The 19,907-nt window shown below is 37.9% G+C and overlaps 1 protein-coding gene across 2 annotated transcripts in view; it reads left to right on the plus strand.

Moving 5' to 3' along the window:
• Window positions 1-19,907, plus strand: part of BLOC1S5 (biogenesis of lysosomal organelles complex 1 subunit 5) — a 46,531-nt gene that overhangs the window by 9,952 nt on the left and 16,672 nt on the right. Inside the window, exon 3 of one of the 2 annotated variants that reach the window (XM_006103869.3) lies at window positions 11,315-11,444. The exons of the other annotated variant lie outside the window; for it this stretch is intronic. Coding sequence (XP_006103931.1) covers window positions 11,315-11,444 — 130 coding nt within the window. The remainder of the gene's footprint in view (window positions 1-11,314; window positions 11,445-19,907) is intronic. 2 annotated transcript variants of the gene reach the window in all.

The following is a 19,907-nucleotide window of genomic DNA, read 5'->3' on the forward strand; positions in this document are numbered from 1 at the left end:
ACTAAGCTAGTGAGAGTTAAGCCTTGCTTCGTTTCTCTGCTCAGTTTCTCAAAGCTGTGATCCAGGTGTTGGCCAGACTTGTTCTTATTTGGGGGTTCTGGGTTCTCTTTCCTATTCCTCATGATTGTGGCAGGACTCACTTCTCCTGCTATGGTGGAATGAGGGTTTCCTGCTTTGCTATCAGCCAGGGGCCCTCTGAGCTACTAGAAGCCAACTCACATTCCTTGCCACTTGGCCCCTTCCAACCTTCAAAAGCTGTCCAATGGGAATTTTCCATCACATGGAATCCCTGTCGTGCTTCCCAAGAGGAGTCCCAGTCCCCTATTTAAAGACTCGCCTGATTTAAGTCAGGCCCCATTGAGGATAACTTCCCTTTTTTTAAAGTCAACTGATTGGGACCTAAAAGATATCTGCAGATTATCTTCAGAGCAGCACCTAGACTAGGGTTTGTGTGCATAACTGAGAGAGGGTGTGTGTACACTAAGGATGGGGTCTCAGGGGCCATCTTAGAATTCTGCCTACCATAAACTCTCATAAATATTTGATAGTTTTCTTGTTATCTACTTGCTTATTACCTGTCTTCCTTCATTAGAGTATAGGCACGATGAAATAAGGACCTATTGTTTTTATTTTCTGTTGTATTCAGAATGCCTAAAATAATGCCTGCTGCATTGTAGATGCTTAATATGATTCAAAAGAACAAGTAGCAGAACTTGGACTAAAACTTGGGTTTTTGACATTCAGTGATATCATAAATCATCTTTTTCATATGTCATCCTTTTTTGCCAGTATGGTTAAATACTAAATAGTTATTTAAAAAATTTTAGATATACCTTTAAAGATACACTTTATATGTATATTTTTAATATTTTTTGTTGATTTTAGAGAGAGGAAGGGAGAGAGAAAGAGAGAAATATCTATTTGTTGTTCCACTTATTTATGCATTCATTGGTTGCTTCTTGTATGTGCCCTAACTGGTGATCAAACCTGAAACCTTAGTGTATCGGTAACTGACTGAACTATCCAGCCAGAGAGATCTACTTTATACTAAAAGAAGCGTAGAGTTTTGGCGTAATGGTGAATTCTCTAATTCAATTCCCTCACTGGCTGAATTATCCCTAGAATACAGGTGTCATACTTTAAATAATGTAGATGTTTTCTATGAAATGAGTCTTGAATGGAGACGAAAGAAGTGTTACATTTATGCTGCTGAGTATGCTGTATTCAAGAGCTTACTTCCTGTTGAAGTCAATACTTCTTTTAACTAGGATGGAACATAGTTGCCAGGAGCATGTCTAAAAGGAGAGGAATTATAGTCGGTCCTCTGTATCCGTGGGTTCTGCATCTGCACATTGAAAATATTCAGGAAAAAAGTTAAGTTGTTGGTGTGTATTATATAGTTAGGCCTATGGTGGTTGTGTCTGTATTGAATATGTACAGACTTTTTTTATTGTCATTATTCCCTAAACAATGCAGTATAACAACTATTTATAAAGCACTTACATTGTGTTATGTATTTATTATAAGTAATCTAGAGATGGTATAAAGCAGTGGTTCCCAAACTTATTTGGCCTACCTAAATTTTAATAGCAATTAAACAGAAAGATATATGTATTAATGTTTCTACCTTTTTCGTAAAATATAGTAAAGAAAGGTGTAAATTAGAAACATTGAAGTTTGAAATTATGAAACTATTTATTGAACTCAGAATAGAAAGGTAATACAAAAAAAGTTAAAACAAATGCACCTGTGGCCATCACCACCCCCCTGGATCGCTGCAGCGCCCACCAGGGGGCGGTAGCGCCCACTTTGGGAATCACTGGTATAAAGTATTTGGGAGGATGTGCTTAGGTTATTAGGTTGTATGCAAATACTATGCCATTTCATGGAAGGGACTTGAGCGTTCTTGGATTTTGGTATCTGCAGGGGTTCCTGGAACCAGTCCTTCACTATACCAAGGAACAGCTGTATCTACACTCTGCGTTGTTAAGCCCTCTAAGATCTTTTTGGAGAAGAAGCTGTGTTAAAGAGTAGAAAAAACATGGGCCTTGGAGCTTAACATAGCTAAGATGTGGAAACAGCCCAAGTGCTCATCAGTAGATGAGTAGATAAAAAAGCTGTGGTACATGTACACCTTAGAATACTTTGTAGCTATTAAAAAGATGGATCTCTTACACTTTGAAACAGCATAGAGAGACCTGGAGAATATTATGCTAAGCAAGATAATCCAGTCAGAGAAAGAAAGTATCACATGATCTCTCATTCATGTGGAATTTAATGAACAAAACAAACCGATCAACAAAATAGATCCAGTGACATAGAAGCATAGAACAGACTGATGAATCTCAGAGGGAAGGTGGGTAGGGAGAGATTAACCAAAGAACTTATATGTATATATGCATAACCCATGGACACAGACAATGGTGTGGTTAAGTCTGGGGAGGAGGGTGTAGATGTGAGGTGGAGGGATCAATGGGGAAAGAAAAGGGGACATAGGTAATACTTCAACAATAAAGATAATTTTTTTTTAAAGAGTAGAAAAAACATGGGCTTTGGAGCTTGACATATCTGAGTCCAAGTCCTGGCACTCTTCTTACTAGTTATGATTAGTTGCTTTACTGAGGCTTAGTTTCCTTATTTAAAAAATGGGAACAATAATGTATACTGCAGAAGTTTTGTGAGGATTAAATGGAACATCATTTTTAAAAATCCCTGGTATATAGGTATTAGACAAATGTTGGTAACTTATTAAGAGAAAATGGTAGCAAGTACAATCAAATAAACATGTATTAATTCAGAATTTATAATAATTTTTATGAATTTGGGTTCAATGTTTGATGTCTTAGGGAAAATAGGGATTTGCTAAGCAAGTGACATAAGCATTACCTGAGGAATTTGTTTACTAAAAAATAAAATTTCACCCTGGGTATGATAGATACAAGGCTATAGAAATGTTTTAAAGCCCTTATTTTGTGTGAGACAGAATGTCAGAAACTAATACTATATTGGAAAATAAGACAGACACAGACCCATCCTTCATGAAGCAAGTCATTCTTTTTCTCTTTTTAAAATATTTTTATTGAATTTTAGAGAGAGAGAGGAAGGGAGAGGGAGAAGGAGAAAGAGAAACATTGACATGAGAGCAAAACATCAATCAGCTGCCTCCTTCATACACTCTACACCAGGGATTGAGCCTGCAACCCGGGCATGTGCCCTGACTGAGGAATCAAACCAGCAACCTTTCAGTGCATGGGTCGACACCCAACCAACTGAGCCATACTGGCTAGGGAACAAGGCATTCATATATTGTCCTTGAAGAATGGTCTCTGGAGGGCTCAAAAATATTTTGTCAGCTAAGTTTGAGCCATTATCTTCAACTAAATATATTTTCTTTTCTTGAAATGTATCTGATCCAATCTTTTCACCCAGTGACCTCCCCAGTTGGTCTTCCTGAGGTTTAGTGTAGCATGGAAACTTTACATATCAGGCTCTGCTACCTTTATGTATATTATATTCCTAACACTTTCCTTAAATTAATAAAGAAAAGCTAAAAACACTGTAAAGACTTTAGAGTTAAAAAGATATCTGCATTGTTTATAGTTCTCTTCTATCTTGGTTCAGACAATAACATCCTCTAATTAGTCCATATGGTCTTCAGAGAGGAATGGTGAAGCAGAGCTAGTTGTCAGTACTTCCTAGAAGTTTTATCTGCTTTTTTACCATTTAAATGTAGTTCACTTTAAGAAAAACTGGCTAGTAGTATTTAAAACTGAAGTTGTTTATAGTTTATATAATTTAAAAAAGGTAATGCACATGGCAACAATCATCTTTTTCTTTATAAAATTGTATTTCTAAAAGAAGGGAATAAGTGCCACATGGTGGCAGCATTACTTAAAGTATTGAAGATCTATTATAATATTTTATGCTTTCTTTTTGTGTTTGCTAGTATTTCTGGGCAATTGACTCTCTTTCTCCCAACTTTATACAAATCTTTTCTTCTCTTGATTCCAGTGAGTATTTTGAACAGAGATCCCAGTGGGGCCCTCTCAGTGAGCATCAGTTTGATAGTGTCTGTGGGTAGAGACATTATCTTCTGCACCTTTGTCTTTCTAGCCACAAGGAGCTGTCATGGCCTCCCTCACATAGAACAGAGGAGAGATCCATTTAGTCAATACTTATGAAGTGCTTGCTATGGGGTGTGTAGTCCTGTACAAGTTTCTTATTTTTAGCAAACTTTATTCTTTGAATGCTTTATTGAATAGTTATTGAATACCTAGGTATATCGGTAAGGGATGCATTTAGTTAACAGTAACAGGCACCTGAAAAATAGTAGCTTTAACAAGTGCTTATTTTTCTCTCACACTACCCAGAGCCTAGGGCTGTTATGGTGGCTCTATAATGTCAGCTCTCTTCCTGATTTTTTTCCTTCTATCTCCCTGAGGTGTTGCTCTTATGCTTATGTTTACAAGGTGGCTGTGGAGCTCCAACCCTAACATCTGCATTTCATGTAGCAAAAGAAAGGCAGGTGGAAAACATCTAGCAGTCTCTGTTATAGGTACATTTGCCACTCCAAATAATATTCGATGTTGCTAGAAAGAAAGGAGAGGAGAATGGACCCAGGACTGTCTGTCACACTAGATATGTAAAAATCAGAAACAGTCTCTACCTGCAGAAGTTTACAATCTAGGGACAAGAAAGACATATAAACAAAGAGACTTAATGGTGGAAGTATGATGATAAAATAGGCACAAAGTACTTGAGATCACCGAGGAGGAAACAACTCCCAAAAGAGCTGGGAGGGAATTTTTCATAAAGGGGGTTATGTTTGAGCTGAGAAAGAAAAACAGATACTATCCCGATAGGGAAAAAATGGATGATTAAAATTAGAGGCAAACATATTTTCAAATAAGTATAGTTATTATAGGAGTTGGGAGGGATTGTGTTGATGCATTTGAATATGGGTTGAATTGATCAAGAGAAAATCCCTTAAAAGGCAGGACAGACTAGAATTTCACTTGACATCCTAACCTCTCATATTTAGTTAGATTATTAGAGTAACTGTCATATTATGAAATATCAGTATGAAGTCTGTCCCATATACCATGTAATAAATATATATGTATACAATATGGTTTTGAATCTTGAAGATTAATCCATTTTGTAATTGAAAGAAAATTTAAAATTATTTCTCATTTCCTCTAATATTATCAAATTAAATTGTTAATATATATATTATAGTAACTGTACTAATTTATATATATAAAGGCCTAAGCGACCGAATGATGGATCGGTCACTATGAAGTGCACTGACCACCAGGGGGCAGTCAACTTGGACAGATGAAAAGAGATATAGGCGATTAAATCTATGAAAGATTGCAAGCAGGTGGGGCTGAGCTGCAGTTCGCATTGGGAGGCTCCGTCATCAGCCCAAATTCCGCCACTCCCCAGGCACCACTCTAGAGGTGCGGCACCCCTGACCCCTGTCAACCCCTCCGGCCATGTCCTCCCCAGGCAGCTGGGACTGAGGGATGGAGGGAGGGAAAAAAAAGACCACAAACTCCGTCCTTAGCACCTGCCTCCTCCTATCAGACCAGAGCCACCCCAGGACTTGCAGGAGGGTGCACAAAGTAGGCGGTCTCGCCGTGCAGCTGCCATGACTCCCCACTCCGCCCTGGGAGCCCCTCACTTCTCCGAGCCTCAGTCTGCACCCCAAGTGAGGCCATGGGAGCTCTGCCCTAGGGACCCACTTCTCCATAGCTGGGTGTGGCAGACCAGGAGCTGTGAGGGGCAGTGGTGGAAGATGGAGGCAGATGCTCAGCTGACTGGGATGAGTGGGGCCGGATGAGCAGGAGTGGCTCCTCCCCGGCCACCTGTCACTTCTCGCACTACTACATCCCTCAGGGGATGTTGGATGCCCATTTCAGCCCGATCCCCGCAGGCCACACCAAGGAACCCCACCAGTGCACAAATCCGTGCGCCAGGCCTCTAGTATTATTAGTAACTAGAGGCCTAGTGCATGAAATTCGTGCACTTGGTGGGGGGGAGGGGGTTCCCCTCAGCCCTGCCTGCACCCTCTCACAGCCCAGGAGCCCTCGGGGGATGCCTTAGTGCTGCTGTGGGGGTGGGAGGGGGCTCCAGGGTGCTCAGTCCCGATCGGCCGGACCCCAGCAGCAAGCTGACTTACCATTTGGAGCGTCTGCCCCCTGGTGGTCAGTGCACATCATAGTGAGCGGTTGAGTGGCCTTAGCATATCATTAGCACATTACACTTTGATTGCTTGAACAGACGACCGGACACTTAGGCTTTTATTATATAGGATTATAAACATTTTAAAGAGCTTAGTTGCCAGGCACTGTTTGAAGCATTATGTGAGCACTTGCTATTACTTTCAATCTAAGAAAAATAAACTATATGAAAAATTTCAGGGTATTTTACATTGGAAACCAGATGCTGAGCTTTGTTTTGAGAATTTTTGCCCCAGAAATAAAATGAATATATAAATAAGATGATGTTATAGTTTTCCTTTTGTAATAGGTGTCAGTAGAATCAGTATAAAAAAGCATCTACCAGATGGTAAGTTTAAGGGCAGAGACTATTTCTGACACCCTGTTTCATGTAACATTATCATTGGGTCTATTTGTTGTATCATTTAATTATTATCATTAACAGGCTATTAGAGAGGTGACACTACAAATTCCCTTGCTACAATGTGTGACTGCTAAGTTGCCTGCTACCAGAAATAACTCTTTCAATAACTTTTTAAATAAAGTGGTTCTTAACTTTAGGAGGTCATGGACTCCTTGGAGAATTTTCCCTCCAAGAAAAATAGAAAGAGGACATGTACATTCAATTTGAGTGCAATTTCAAGGGGGTTCTAGAACCCCAATCCCAACCGTGGACCCCAGGATAAGACTTATACTCTGAATGGAGCTGAAGAGTTCCCCTCTCTGTTCATTGATGCCTTTCTATTTGAATTGAGATACCATTCTTTTGTATAAACAAAATCATGAGAACAAAAATGCCAGCTTTTCTAAACACTAGAACAAATAGACCACATAAAGATTATATATATTATGTGTGTGTTTATGAATGACTCATAAAGTGAGATAAGAAAATTCTGTTATTCTTTTTAGGAAGAAAAGAATTAAAAATATACATATGTACACATACATGTTTATATACATTTTATATATGCATGTGTGTATATGTACACATATATGTTGATGGATGTGTGTGGATATATATCCTTATACTTAAAACAATGGTGGAATAAAAAAATTTAAAGAATTACCTAAAGAGAGAGTGATAGAGGGAATAGGATGTAAAGGATAGGGATAGAAGCTAGACTTTTTTGAAGAGAGAGAGAGAGAATTTTGGAGCCATGTAAATATTTTACATAATTAAAAGAAAGTTAAATTTTAATGAGTAATTCTCTCCATATCAACTAAAAAATGTAAAAAAGCAAACCTATGTTTGTAGATTTTGGTATTGCCATGCAGAGAGAAATTATCCTAAGTAACTTTAAAACACAGTAATTTGACTACATTCCTAGAGGAATCTCCCTTCACAACAACAACAAAAATAACCCCAAAACAAAAAAACTGTTTTCAGTAATCATTTTGTTGATGCTAGTATTAGTATTATTTGTTTAAATTGGTAATAAAGCAAATGAGTAATTATATTGGTGACTTGAGAACTGGAAAGAGATGAGGCAGAGGAGAGTAATTAAAAACCCTGTAGTCCTGAATTTAAGTTTGACTAATGAGTGAGAACTTAAAAAGTTTCCTTTCTTTTTAAAAAATAGTTATCTCCTAGCCTTGTCCACTGAAAGTTCTAGAAATAATGACCAAGCCAGTAGAGTGAACACCACTAGTGCTCAGTCTCCAAATACTATTTGTAAATACTAGTGGTATTTAGAGACCTACTGATTCCAAGTCTGAGTCAGGAAATGTACAGATGAGCCTGGAGCATCAGGCCATACCAGAAGTAAAGAAACTACTAAAAAACATTCAAGTTATGTCTAAAGCAGGGGTGGGGCACGTCCAGCCCATGGGCTGCATAAGGCCCATGAAATCATTTGGTCCAGCCCTGCCAAGGCACTAAGGGTGAGTTAATTAAATGTTTGATCAAATATAGCAGGCTAATTTTTAAGTTGATAATTTTGTATGGCCCGCAAATGATGTTATAAATATCCAAATAGCCTTTGGCAGAAAAAAGGTTCCCTACCCCTGGTCTAAAGCATTCCAGAACCAACTTGAATAGACTCCCACTGGACAAAGGACAATTTAACCACCAATAAGGAGAAATACTGTAATGGATGAAAAAATTCATTTTTAAATTTTTGAGTTACAGGAATATGTAAAAACAAACAAAAACCTTTACAGAATACTAGGGAACCAAAATAATTGTTTTAGGGAAATGATCAGGTGTTTTATTTTGCCTTTCATATAATGAGCAATCTTCAGAGTAGCCAAATAGTCGGTGAGGGGAAATTTTTCATTTTGGAGGTATTCCTGCGGAAAAATGAAGACAGAATGCTAGCAATGTCCTCTCGAAAGTACACAACCAACCTCTGAAATGTTCATTATAAACAAAATATAAAACCCTGAATCTGATCAAGCCTCTAGTTCTAACTACTAATTTACAGGAAAGAGAAGAGACAAAGGAACATGTTCAATTACACCATGGGGATTCATTCAGCAGAAAAACAGACTGTGGGAAACTGCAGAATAAATGACTCACTTTTTTCCCCAACAAATTGCAAAGGGAAAAAAAATGATGGAGGACAAATCTATAGGTTAAAGAAGATTTAAGAAACATTAACCAATTGCAATGTAAGAATCTTCAATTTTGTTTTAAACTGGAGGATAAAAAGAACATTTATGGGTTAATTGAGGGAACGCTACCTTGATTTGTGTGGTTTTTAAAAAGTATATTTTTATTGATTTCACATAGAAAGGGAGGGAGAGAGAGAGAAACATCAATGGTGAGAGAGAATCATTGATCAGTTGCCTCCTGCACATCCCCTACTGGGGATTGAGCCCCCAACCGAGAATCAAACATGACCTCCTGATTCATAGGTCAATGCTCAACCACTGAGCCATGCCGGCTGGGCACTACCTTGATTTTTAATAATATTAAAGATTTGTTGAGTGTGAGAGAGGTGGTCTTATTGTATCTGTTTTTTAAGAGGAGTTTTTGTCTTTTAAAGGTAGATGTTGACATATTTATAGTTGAAATGATACATTGTCTGGGATCTGCTTCAAAAGAATACAGGATTGAGTAGGGAGATGTATGGAGTGCTATAGAAGGAACCAATGCAGCCATGAGTTGAGAATTTTTGAAGCTTGTTGATAGGAATATGAGGATTCATTGTTTTATTTTCCCAACTTTTGTATAAATTTTAAATTTTTTACTATGGGAAAATTAAGAATAAAAATCTGACCACAGCTGCTCCATAATAATGACTTAAAACAAAACAAAAACCCGGTAACATAACTAACTTTTTATTTCCTTATGATCAAGTTTACCACCTTTCTTTTTTAAAATAAATGTTTATTTTGTATTGATTTTAGATTTAGAGTAAAATTGTTAAGATAGTAGTACAGAGAGTTCTTGTTTACCCTTTCCTCATTTTCTCTCTATTAATGTCTTATACTACCATGCTACATTGGTAAAACCTAAGAAACCGACATTGGTACGTTACTACTAACTAAACACCAGACTGGATTTCACCAGTTTTTCCATTACAGTCCTCTTTCTGTCCAGGATCTAATTCAGGGTACCACATTAGCATTTAATTGTCGTGTCTCTCTAGTCTTCTTTGGTTTGTGACAGTTAGTCTTTCCCTGTTTTTCATAATCTTGATAGTCTTGAGTACTGGCCAGTATCCTGTAAAATGTCCCCCAATCTGGGTTTGTCTGATTGTTTTTTTTAAGATTAGACTAGGGTTGTGAATTTTGGGAAGAGTACCACAGAAGTAAATAGCTCTTGTCATCACATTGCATCAGGGGATGCTATCACCATGACATCACTAATGATATCAACTGTCATTGTTTCCACTGTCAAGTTACTATTTTTCCCTTTCCCTGCTCTGTTCTTTAGAAGCAAGTCACTAAGTCTAGCCCACCCTCAAGTGGGGAATATTAAGACCCTCCCCGCTCCCCACAGTGCAGTGACTCACTAGAACTCAAGGACATAGCATATGGTTGTTCTGGGGGCTCAGTGTTATTATGGCAAAGGAATACAGAGCAAAGTCATCAAAGTGAACAAGTGCACGGGGAGGAGTCTGGGTGAAACTAGGCAGAAGCTTCCAAGAGTGCTAGGGATCACACGATATGTTCTTCATTCCTTAGCAGTGAGCTGTGACAACACGTGTGGAATGTTATCCATCAGGAAAACTTGCTTTAGCCTAGGAGTCCAGGGTTTTTACTGGGGACTGGTCAGGTAGGCAATCTCTGCCTAGTGTGTATCAAATTCCAGACTCCCGGAAGGAAAGTGGTGTTTTATCATTTATAGAAAGTTTTATACCAGTGAAAGGAACTATTTACTGGTCAAGTTCCCAGCCCACAGCCAAAGGCCAATCTTGCAAGCAGACCTTTCTAAGGATAGTAATCTTAGGCCTTCAGTGTTAGCTCTTTTCTGCACAGGGAAGTATCCTCATATTACCTTTACTTCATACTTTTACTTGAGAAAAATGGAATCAGATAAAAAATAGAGAGTATAAATAAGATGGTAAGAATGAAAAAAAATTTAAAATCAAATCAAGGGCATCTAATATATTTTTTTGCTGTACAGAATGAAATATGTCATAATTTAGGCCTCATTTTTTGTTCTTTATTTCTCATGCCCATTTAAAAAAAATATATATTTATTTCAGAGAGGGAGAAAAAGATAGAAACTTCAATGATGAGAGAGAATCATTAATCGGCTGTCTCCTGAACAACCCACACTGGGGATCAAGCCCACAACTCAGGCATGTGCCCTGACCTGGAACCAAACCGTGACCTCCTGGTTCATAGATTGATGCTCAACCACTGAGCCACGCAAGCCGGGCTCTCATGTCCATTTTAAAATATTGCTATAAAAGTTATTACTCATATTGCAACTTTTCAACTTTTGAAGCATTTCATAATAATAAAAAAATGTCTCCAGATTGTGTGTCATCTCATTTATTGCCAAATAATTAGAAGAAGGCCTTGTAAATTTTAGTAATAAGTAATAACATAACAACCAAAACCTGGGTGGAAATCCCAGAAAGTAATTACTAAGATTTAAACACAATATGTACTAGTCACTTATTTTCTTTTGATAGGAAAAACGTGGTCTTCGAGAAATGCGAGTTCTTGAGAATTTGAAGAATATGATCCATGAAACAAATGAACATACTCTTCCCAAATGTAGAGAAACAATGCAAGACAACTTAAACCAAGTTCTCCAGAGATGTAAGCCAGCTATTTTCTTATGTTGCTTTATTTCACATCTATGCCAAAAAGTATCTTTTTGGGTATTTGGTGGAAGTTAGAGAAGATAGAGATAGATGGCCTATCTCAGAGGAAATGCTTATCTAGTGACTAATGTGTATTGCCATTGATGTTGTGAGCCTTAATCTCCAAAGTGAGATGTGTGCGTCTGCAGTGCACAAGATTATTTATCCTTTTAGGATGTGAGAAAATTGAAACATTTTTTACCTTAAAAAATGTATCCATTAGAAAAAGTTTGATAACCAAGATTTAGGATCTGAAATAAGATGTTTTCAAATAGGATATTAGAGTGTGTTTTTTAACTTAAAAAAATAATCCTGTTATAATATTAGTATTTTATTATTTTCATTAAGCAAAATATTTTACTTTGAAGACATAGTTAATCAAAAGAACATTTATTAAACATGTCAAATCATAGCATAAAAGGAGTTTTATTAATAATTGATTTTAATATTAGAAGTATATCAGAAATATAAGGCTGCTCCTTGCATCTATATTGACACTATTCAGCTTGTCCAAGGATAATGCTGGTAAGTAATGATGGATTACTGAAGTGCCAAATAAAATGTCTTTCAGGCAGGGAGGAGGGAGAGAAAACTGGCCAGTGAAGGAAAGCAGCTAAGAGACCTTGGCTAGTAATTGAGTTAAGTCTTTATGTGCAAGTCCAAGTTAGGCTTGTGTACTCTGATGTTAAAAGGAGATTGGAGAGGAAAAATCCCCTAAGGTCACGTTTGGTTTCTTTGAGGGGAGCAACAAGAAGTCTAAAATTAACCTCAGACTTTTGCATTTTACTACAAACTTGCCCTTGTTTGTTTACACTGTCACTTCCTTAACCTTGACAAACATTCTAGACATTATGCTAAAAATAAAACTAAAATTATTATTAATAAGAATGCTTATGTATGCATTTGAACTCTGCCTGTAACTTGCCTTTTCTACATTTTGAGAATATAAAAATAAATTAGGTAAAACTTGGTAAAAATCTATAAACAGTTATTTGACTTGCTTCATTCTTGGGCTAAAGTTATTTCTGATGTGAGGACTGGCCTCTTAAAAGTAGAGTCTTCAGCCTAGTTGATGTGGCTCAGTGGTTGAGCATCGACCTATGAACCAGGAGGTCACGGTTCAATTCCCGGTCAGTAGGGGGCCTGCCGGAGGCAGCCAGTCAATGATTCTCATCATTGATGTTTCTATCTTTCTCTCCCTCTCCCTTCCTCTCTAAAATATACATATATATATATAATATACATATATACATATATATATTTTAAAGTAGAGTCTTCACAGTGCATTAAAAAAGTATTATCCAAAATTTAAATGTATTCTCCTAAAAGGAAGAATTAAAACACACAAAATGCAAAGTTAATAATTAAGGTTTTGACATATATAGACTGCTTTGGGTCTCATTGTTAACTTTAGAAACTAGTCAATGATTTTTGGAACTCAGTAGGCTCCAATATAAGTATTTTCATGTAGTAATTATCCTGAACAGCACAGGTATAATGGAGATAATTACCTGCTTTTTAAGCTGATGTAGTTTAAAAATTCACCTGGGCCCAGCTGTTGTTCTTGGGGAATTTCATGTTTAAAAACTTGACATTTTAAGTCATAGTGCTGGCTTGTTTATTTTCACTACTAACTGATCAGAGAGTTGTGCAAGATCATGCAAGTGAATTTATTATATATGGAATATATTCTGATCTAAGTTATACTTTACAAGACTAGTGATGAGTTGAGTTTTGTTCTGTGCCTGTTAGAACTGCCCCGTTGGTCTCTTCTATGCATGTTTGAGAGCTGTGCCGGCAGTGCCATCAGCTTTATCTCAGAACTATACTGGTGTGGATGGTGGTCTAACATGATGCACAAAACTAAATAGCTGTGCAACAGTAAAGTGGGGACATCTCGAATTATTTGAATGAGACCTGTTACAGAATCTGCAGCTCATAATTGTTTCTGCTTTTGACTGTGTAGTGCCACCTATCTTGCAAAGTGTGTTTGTGTGAGCAGAGCCTTTAAAACTAACATTCTCCTGTGGATCCTTAACACCACAAAAATAAACAAGAACTCTAGGACAGGAGAGAAACCAAGATGGCGGCATAGGTAAACACCTGAAATTGCTGCCTCGCACAACCACTTCAAAAATACAAATAAAAGACAAAATGGACATCATCCAGAACCACAGGAAGGCTGGCTGAGTGGAAATTCTACAACTAGAAGGGAAGAGAAAAGCACACTGAGACTCAGAGGAGGTGCGGAGGCGCACGTGGAAAGGGCTGGCAACTGAGGATGAGATTGTCTTTTTCAATCAGGAGGGAGACACAAGCTCCTGCTCTGAACTCCAGTTCCAGGCTAGTCTTTGGGGACCCAGGCTCATACGGGGAGAAGCTGGACTGTCTGGCATTGGGCGTTCGAGGGCGGCTTTCTCTCAGAGGTGCTTGCGGCAATTACCGCAGGACACTGAGATCCGGGGCCTCTTGATGCAGGACTGAGGATCTGCCATAGCTGCTTGATCCGCCCAGTTGATTACCTGACACCCCGCCCCACACAAACTGTGCGCAGAGGCTTTTGCATATGGATGACCTGGCCCTTTGCAATCTAAGATTACCTAACAAACTGCAGCTGGGTCAGAGAGACCCAGAACATCCAAAAGAAGGCCCGGGGCCCCATGGCAGCTTGCATTGCTTCACAGCTGGGCCTCATCTGGGCACCTCCAAATCCCAAACAAAGAAGAGGAATCTGCTGATCTCTCTGTGGCTCTTGCTGGGTAGCCTCAGGCAGAGGCTAAATTAGCACCTCCTTAGATATCCAAGAGTCAGTGTACCCAGTGGTCAGAGTGGGATCATCCAGATTACAACTCTTCAGATCCATAAGGGACACACTCAGGGGCAGACTCAGTGAGCACCAAATCCCCACTGAAGCATGTCTTGCCCCAGAAGGGTGTCTCCAGCACAGAAGTTCTCCCACCATAGACACAGCTGATTCTCACAGCCAATTGGCCTGGAGGTCGATTCCTCCCGGTGATACCAACTACAATCAAGGCTTGACTATGGCAAGACTGTGCACGCAGCCCACGGAGGGGTGCACCAAGAGTGTCCACCTCAGGTAATTGGGGAGGCTGAACCACTGGGCCCTATAGGACACCTAGCACAGAAAGCCACTCTATCAACACAGCAGCCAAAATGCGGAGACAAAGAGATGGTCACAAATGACAGAAATGGAGGAGGGCAAGCTACTGGATATAGTGTTCAAAACCACGGTTGTAAGGTTTTTCAAGAGTTTTCTAGAAACTGCTGATAAATTTAGTGAGACCCTCAATAAATCTAGTGTGACCCTTGAGGATATGAAAAAGGACCAAATAGAAATTAAGCATACACTGACTGAAGTAGAGAATGTTATGCAGAGATCCAACAGCAGACTAGAGGATCACAAGAATCAAGTCAAAGATTTGAAATACCAAGAAGTAAAAAAACACCCAACTGGAAAAGCAAAAAGCAAAAAGAATCCAAGAATATGAGGATAGTGTAAGGAGCCTCTGGGACAACTTCAAGCAAACCAACATCCGAATTATAGGGGTGCCAGGAGAAGAGATAAAAATTATGAACAACAAGTACATATCTAATCAACAAAATGAAATCTAAAAATCAAGTGAATAAAAAATCTGATGAACAGAATAAACTGGTGAATATAATAGAATCAGGGGCATAGAAAGGGAGTGGACTGACAATTCTTAGGGGGAAAGGGGTGTGGGGGGTGCAGGAAGAGACTGGACAAAAATCGTACACCTATGGATGAGGACAGTGGGGGAGGTAAGGGCAGAGGGTGGGGTGGGAACCGGGTGGAGGGGAAAAAAGAGGAACAACTGTAATAATCTGAACAATAAAGTTTTAATTAAAAAAAAAGAACTCTAGGACAGAAATTTTCAACCTTTTTCATCTTATAGCACACATAAACCAATTACTAAAATTCTGTGGCACACCAAAAAATATATTTGACAAAAGAAATAGGTATAATTTTGATTCATTCATACCAGACAGCTGTGAATAATTTGGCGATCTAAGGGAAAAGAGGTCAGTACCCCTGACTAGTCAGGTATTGCATGTTTTAAAAATTCTTGCAGCACTCCAGTTGAAAATTGCTGCTCTAAGAAGATACATAAAAACAACCCATAAAGTAACTTGTCATCAAGATGCAGCCTTTACTATTTTCTCATCCTGAACATACTAGTAGTGTCTGTGTTTGACTCAGTTATTTAATACACTTCACCAAGTTTGTTATCTAGAATTCTTGTCCTTGATTTTAGAGAGTAAGGACAGAAAGCCTCTAGGTTATTCCTGATTCAACTTAACTAATACAGCCATAGTAAAATAAACTTTCTCTCTCTTCCTGCCTCTCTCTCTTTTTAAGAGCAGTGACTATTTTTGTATTATTTAAACAAAAGATAAATGTAAAGCACTAAGAAAAAGAAGTTAAGAAATTAGGGGGGAAAAGGAGAAAGCAATAAATCACCTTAATAACTACATAAAGATAACCATTGCTTTTTAACTTTGGAGAACATCATTCCAGACAACTTTGTATATATCCAAATGGAAGGATGGATAGTGGGATGACTGCTGAATGAACAGATGGGCAAGTATCAGGGGGGCGGGGGCGGGGGGAGAGACCTTCTGATAAGAATGGATCATATAATTTTTTAATATACATTTTTTATTGTTTACACTAGTGCAGATGTCCCTCATTTTCACCCCCCTTGCCCACATCCATCCAGTCCCCCGCAGCCACCCCCCCCGTCTTCACCACACTATTGTCTTTTTAAATTAAAGTATTAATTTTAAATTTTATTTGAATTTAACAGAACAAAAACTTAAAGCTGAAATAAATACATTAAAATATGTGTTTCTTTACTATTAAAGGTAGTAGTTGCTAAAAGATCATTCAAAGAAAAGTAATAAAAGACATTCTGAAGTTAGCATCATTATTTCTGCATTAGTTAATGCCTTGAGACGTGGAGGGGTTAAGACTTAACCTTTTCTCTTGCATCTCTTCCCCAACCTCTCACTTGTGAATTTTAGCTTTGGTAGGGTTCATAGTATTTGTTTCTGTTCTGCAGTTATAATGCTGCCAATTGCATATTTAGTTGTACACTATTCAACTTTCTGTTTCTGGTTTGTTTATTAGATCTGTAATGATGTTGTTATAGTTCTCAGTTTGTTTCCTTAGCTTTACAGTCACATTTTCATTTCATGCTGTATGTTTGATCGCTTTTAATAGATTCAATTGAGGTGGGTTTTGTTCGTTTGTTTGTTTTTTTTGTATTACAAAGTACCAGTGGAGAATTTTATTAGGTTTTCTTTCAGAATGGATACTTTGTCTGTCTTATCTGCCTCTCACATATTATGTTCCTTCTCCCTTCCCCACCCATATCTGTTTCTCTATAAATGATAAATGAAAGCATATCAGAGTTCTAAGAGTTTTGTCTACTCGTTTTCTTTCTCTGACTTTTGGGGGAGGAATAGTTATGGTGAGTTTAGGAGTCTCAGTTCTTTATTAGAATCTGTGTTCCTATTCTTGGCCACCACTTTTCAAAGTTTATAGTATGCAATTATAATATTTCCTTTTTCAGTAAAGGATGGAGATTTCCCCCCTCCCCTCCTACTCTTTTATAGTTTTTTATGTATTTTATGAGGTATTTAAGGGACTAACCTTCTCTGTTTTTGCTACACTCTGCCTCTGTACCTAGAAATTATTAAGAACTCATGATTTAAAATACTACTTTTATAGCACTTTATTAGTTAGAATTTTTACCTGTAGTTTCTTCATAAACTATCATAACTCTGTAAAATAAGTATTTATTATCCTCCCTACTTTATAGAAACTGAAATTTATAGTGGTTTAATATCCATGGTTCTCCAATAATAATCAGAGGAATTACCATGCAGACCTAGTTCTGCTCTAAAGCTCAAGTTCTTTCAACTTCAGAATATTGCTTTTGTGAATCTTTGAGAAGGTAATAAGCAAAGTCCACCTTTTCTTCTGAGACATCATTTTCTCTTGGATTTTTTCCTACAACACAGGCGCCTCCTTCCATTCTACTTTGTTAGTTCACACCTTTTTCTTGACTTTTAACATCGTTGTGTCCTAAGGCTTGGGTCTGGGATATCTTTTCTGTCTCTACTACCTTGCTTGGTGGTCTCATGTAGAACCACAGTTTTGAATATTATCTGTGTGCCATTCATCAATTCTACATTCATGTTTTAACCCTAGGCTCCTCTCTGGATTGCTAGACTTTTTACATCCAACTGCTTAGTCTACTTAGATGTCTAATAAGCATCTCAGTATAACATATCCAGAACCAGACTTGAATTCTTTCCTCAGTTCTGCTTTTACCTCATTTTATACCATTTCATGAATGACATTACCATTCCCTAGATGCTCAGGCTGAAAAATCTGAACTCCTATCTTTCTCTCCCTTCTTCATCTCTTTCTCTGGAGTGCTCTCTTTCCCCCACTTCATCTTCTTCACCTCCCTTCTTCCCTCCTTTATTCATCCCTTCTCTCTTCCCTTTCCCTCCCTTCTCCTCCCTTTCTCTTCTCTTCCTTTTTTCCTCTCCATCTCCACTCCTTCCCTCCCTCCCTCTATTCTTTTCTCTTCCCCTTTTTCATTCATTCTTTCTCCCCTCATGTATATTTTATTAACAAATTCTTCTGGCTCAGTGACTCTTATTTTCAACGCCCCCCCCCCCCAACCCCCGCCGCTTGCTTTGTTCTAGCTACTCTGGCTACCTTATTCTTCCTCTAATGTGCCAAGCACACTCCCACCTCAGGGCCTTTGCACTTGCTACTCCCTCTGGAATACTCTTTTCTCAGATTTCTGTACATTCTCATTTCCCATTTGTCTCTGCTCAGATGTCAACAGTGAGACCTAACTCAGCCACTCTAACATTCATCTCCCCTCACTTTGGCATTCTCTGGCCTCCCTACCTTGCTTTGTTTTTCTCCATCATTTCCTGATATGCTAACTATTTATCTATATGCTCTGTCTCCCCAACTAAAATAAGTTTCATGAGCTCAGGGACTCTGTTTTCTGCAGTATCCCTGGCACCTAGAATAGCAGTGGCTGGCACATTGTAGCCACTAATTATTTGTTTATTGAAATAAATGAATGAATGAGAATTCAGCCAACATCTGCTCCTAATACCAAACCAAAACTATTTTCTTATGTATGTATTTGAGGTTTACACATACCTACAATGACAGGATGAATTTGTTTCTTTTATGTGAAGACAGTTGGGACATTAACTACTATATGCAGCACAATTACTGTATGTTATACTAATTTCCTTGAATAATCTTTCAGTTGAGAGAAAATAATTTGATCAATTCTTGACTTTTTAAAGTCAGTATAGTTTCCTAAAACACTGAGACAACAGGGGCAACTGCTTCCTATTGACCAGTAAGTCCTGTGGAAGTGATAGGAAGGTTTGGATAAATGGACCTTTTCCTCTTTGAGTCTCTAATTGTGAAGAAAGGGAATGTTTGCTGTAGTCAGGTGACTTTCCTAGACTTTAGAAAAGCAGATTTTATTATACTCAGAAAGTAAACCTTTTTTATTGTGTGGCTAAAGAATTAAAAAGTAAATTACTTCAAAGGAATTTTCTAGAAATATATATTTTGTCTAAGCACCAAGACAATCCTGGTAAGGAACAAAAGTATGACTTTGTCAGATCTGTTCTAATTAAATTTTAAAGGATATAATAAATGACAAAATAAATGTCATAGTCCTATAACTCTTGTCAAATTAAACCAAGAAAGACCTGAAAATAATGAAACAAAGACCACAAAATGGATATTTTTAAGTTATGTTTATAGCCTTCCTTCCATCACCCCCCCTCCAAAAAAATAAAAAACCAGGAAATTATAAAAACCACTGCTCAGGAAAGATGATGTAATATTAATACTAGTATAGCACAGAAAGAAGGCAGATCTAATCAGCACCTATTTTGGTTTGTTTTCATCTTTTCTGTTAGAACAAACAATGAATGATAGGGAACCTAATTTTCAGTACTAAAATACTATCTTTGATATAACTATAAAGCGAATGGTTACTGATGAAAACCTGACTTTTAAAAGCAGAATCCTCCTCTTAACCATATTTTCACAGGGTGGGTCCTAAAATTCTTCTGAAAGAGAATCACAGTCCCTGCCCTGTTGTGGAACTTGTGACCTAGTTGGGGCCAGATTGAGGTGAGATAGGAAGGCATAATTGTAAAACAGCTAGGTAAACCTCTCTTTAAGCAAATGCAAGCTAAAGTGGTAGGGTGTTACATACCAAATAAGGGGAAATTCTTATAGGGAAAGGATTAATCCGGGGGATTTTATGAAGGCAGTAAACCTTGAACTGAGCTTTTGAAACAAGTAAAACATTTT

The sequence above is a fragment of the Myotis lucifugus genome, unplaced genomic scaffold (assembly GCF_000147115.1).
Source record: "Myotis lucifugus unplaced genomic scaffold, Myoluc2.0 scaffold_516, whole genome shotgun sequence".
Classification (NCBI taxonomy): domain Eukaryota; kingdom Metazoa; phylum Chordata; class Mammalia; order Chiroptera; family Vespertilionidae; genus Myotis; species Myotis lucifugus.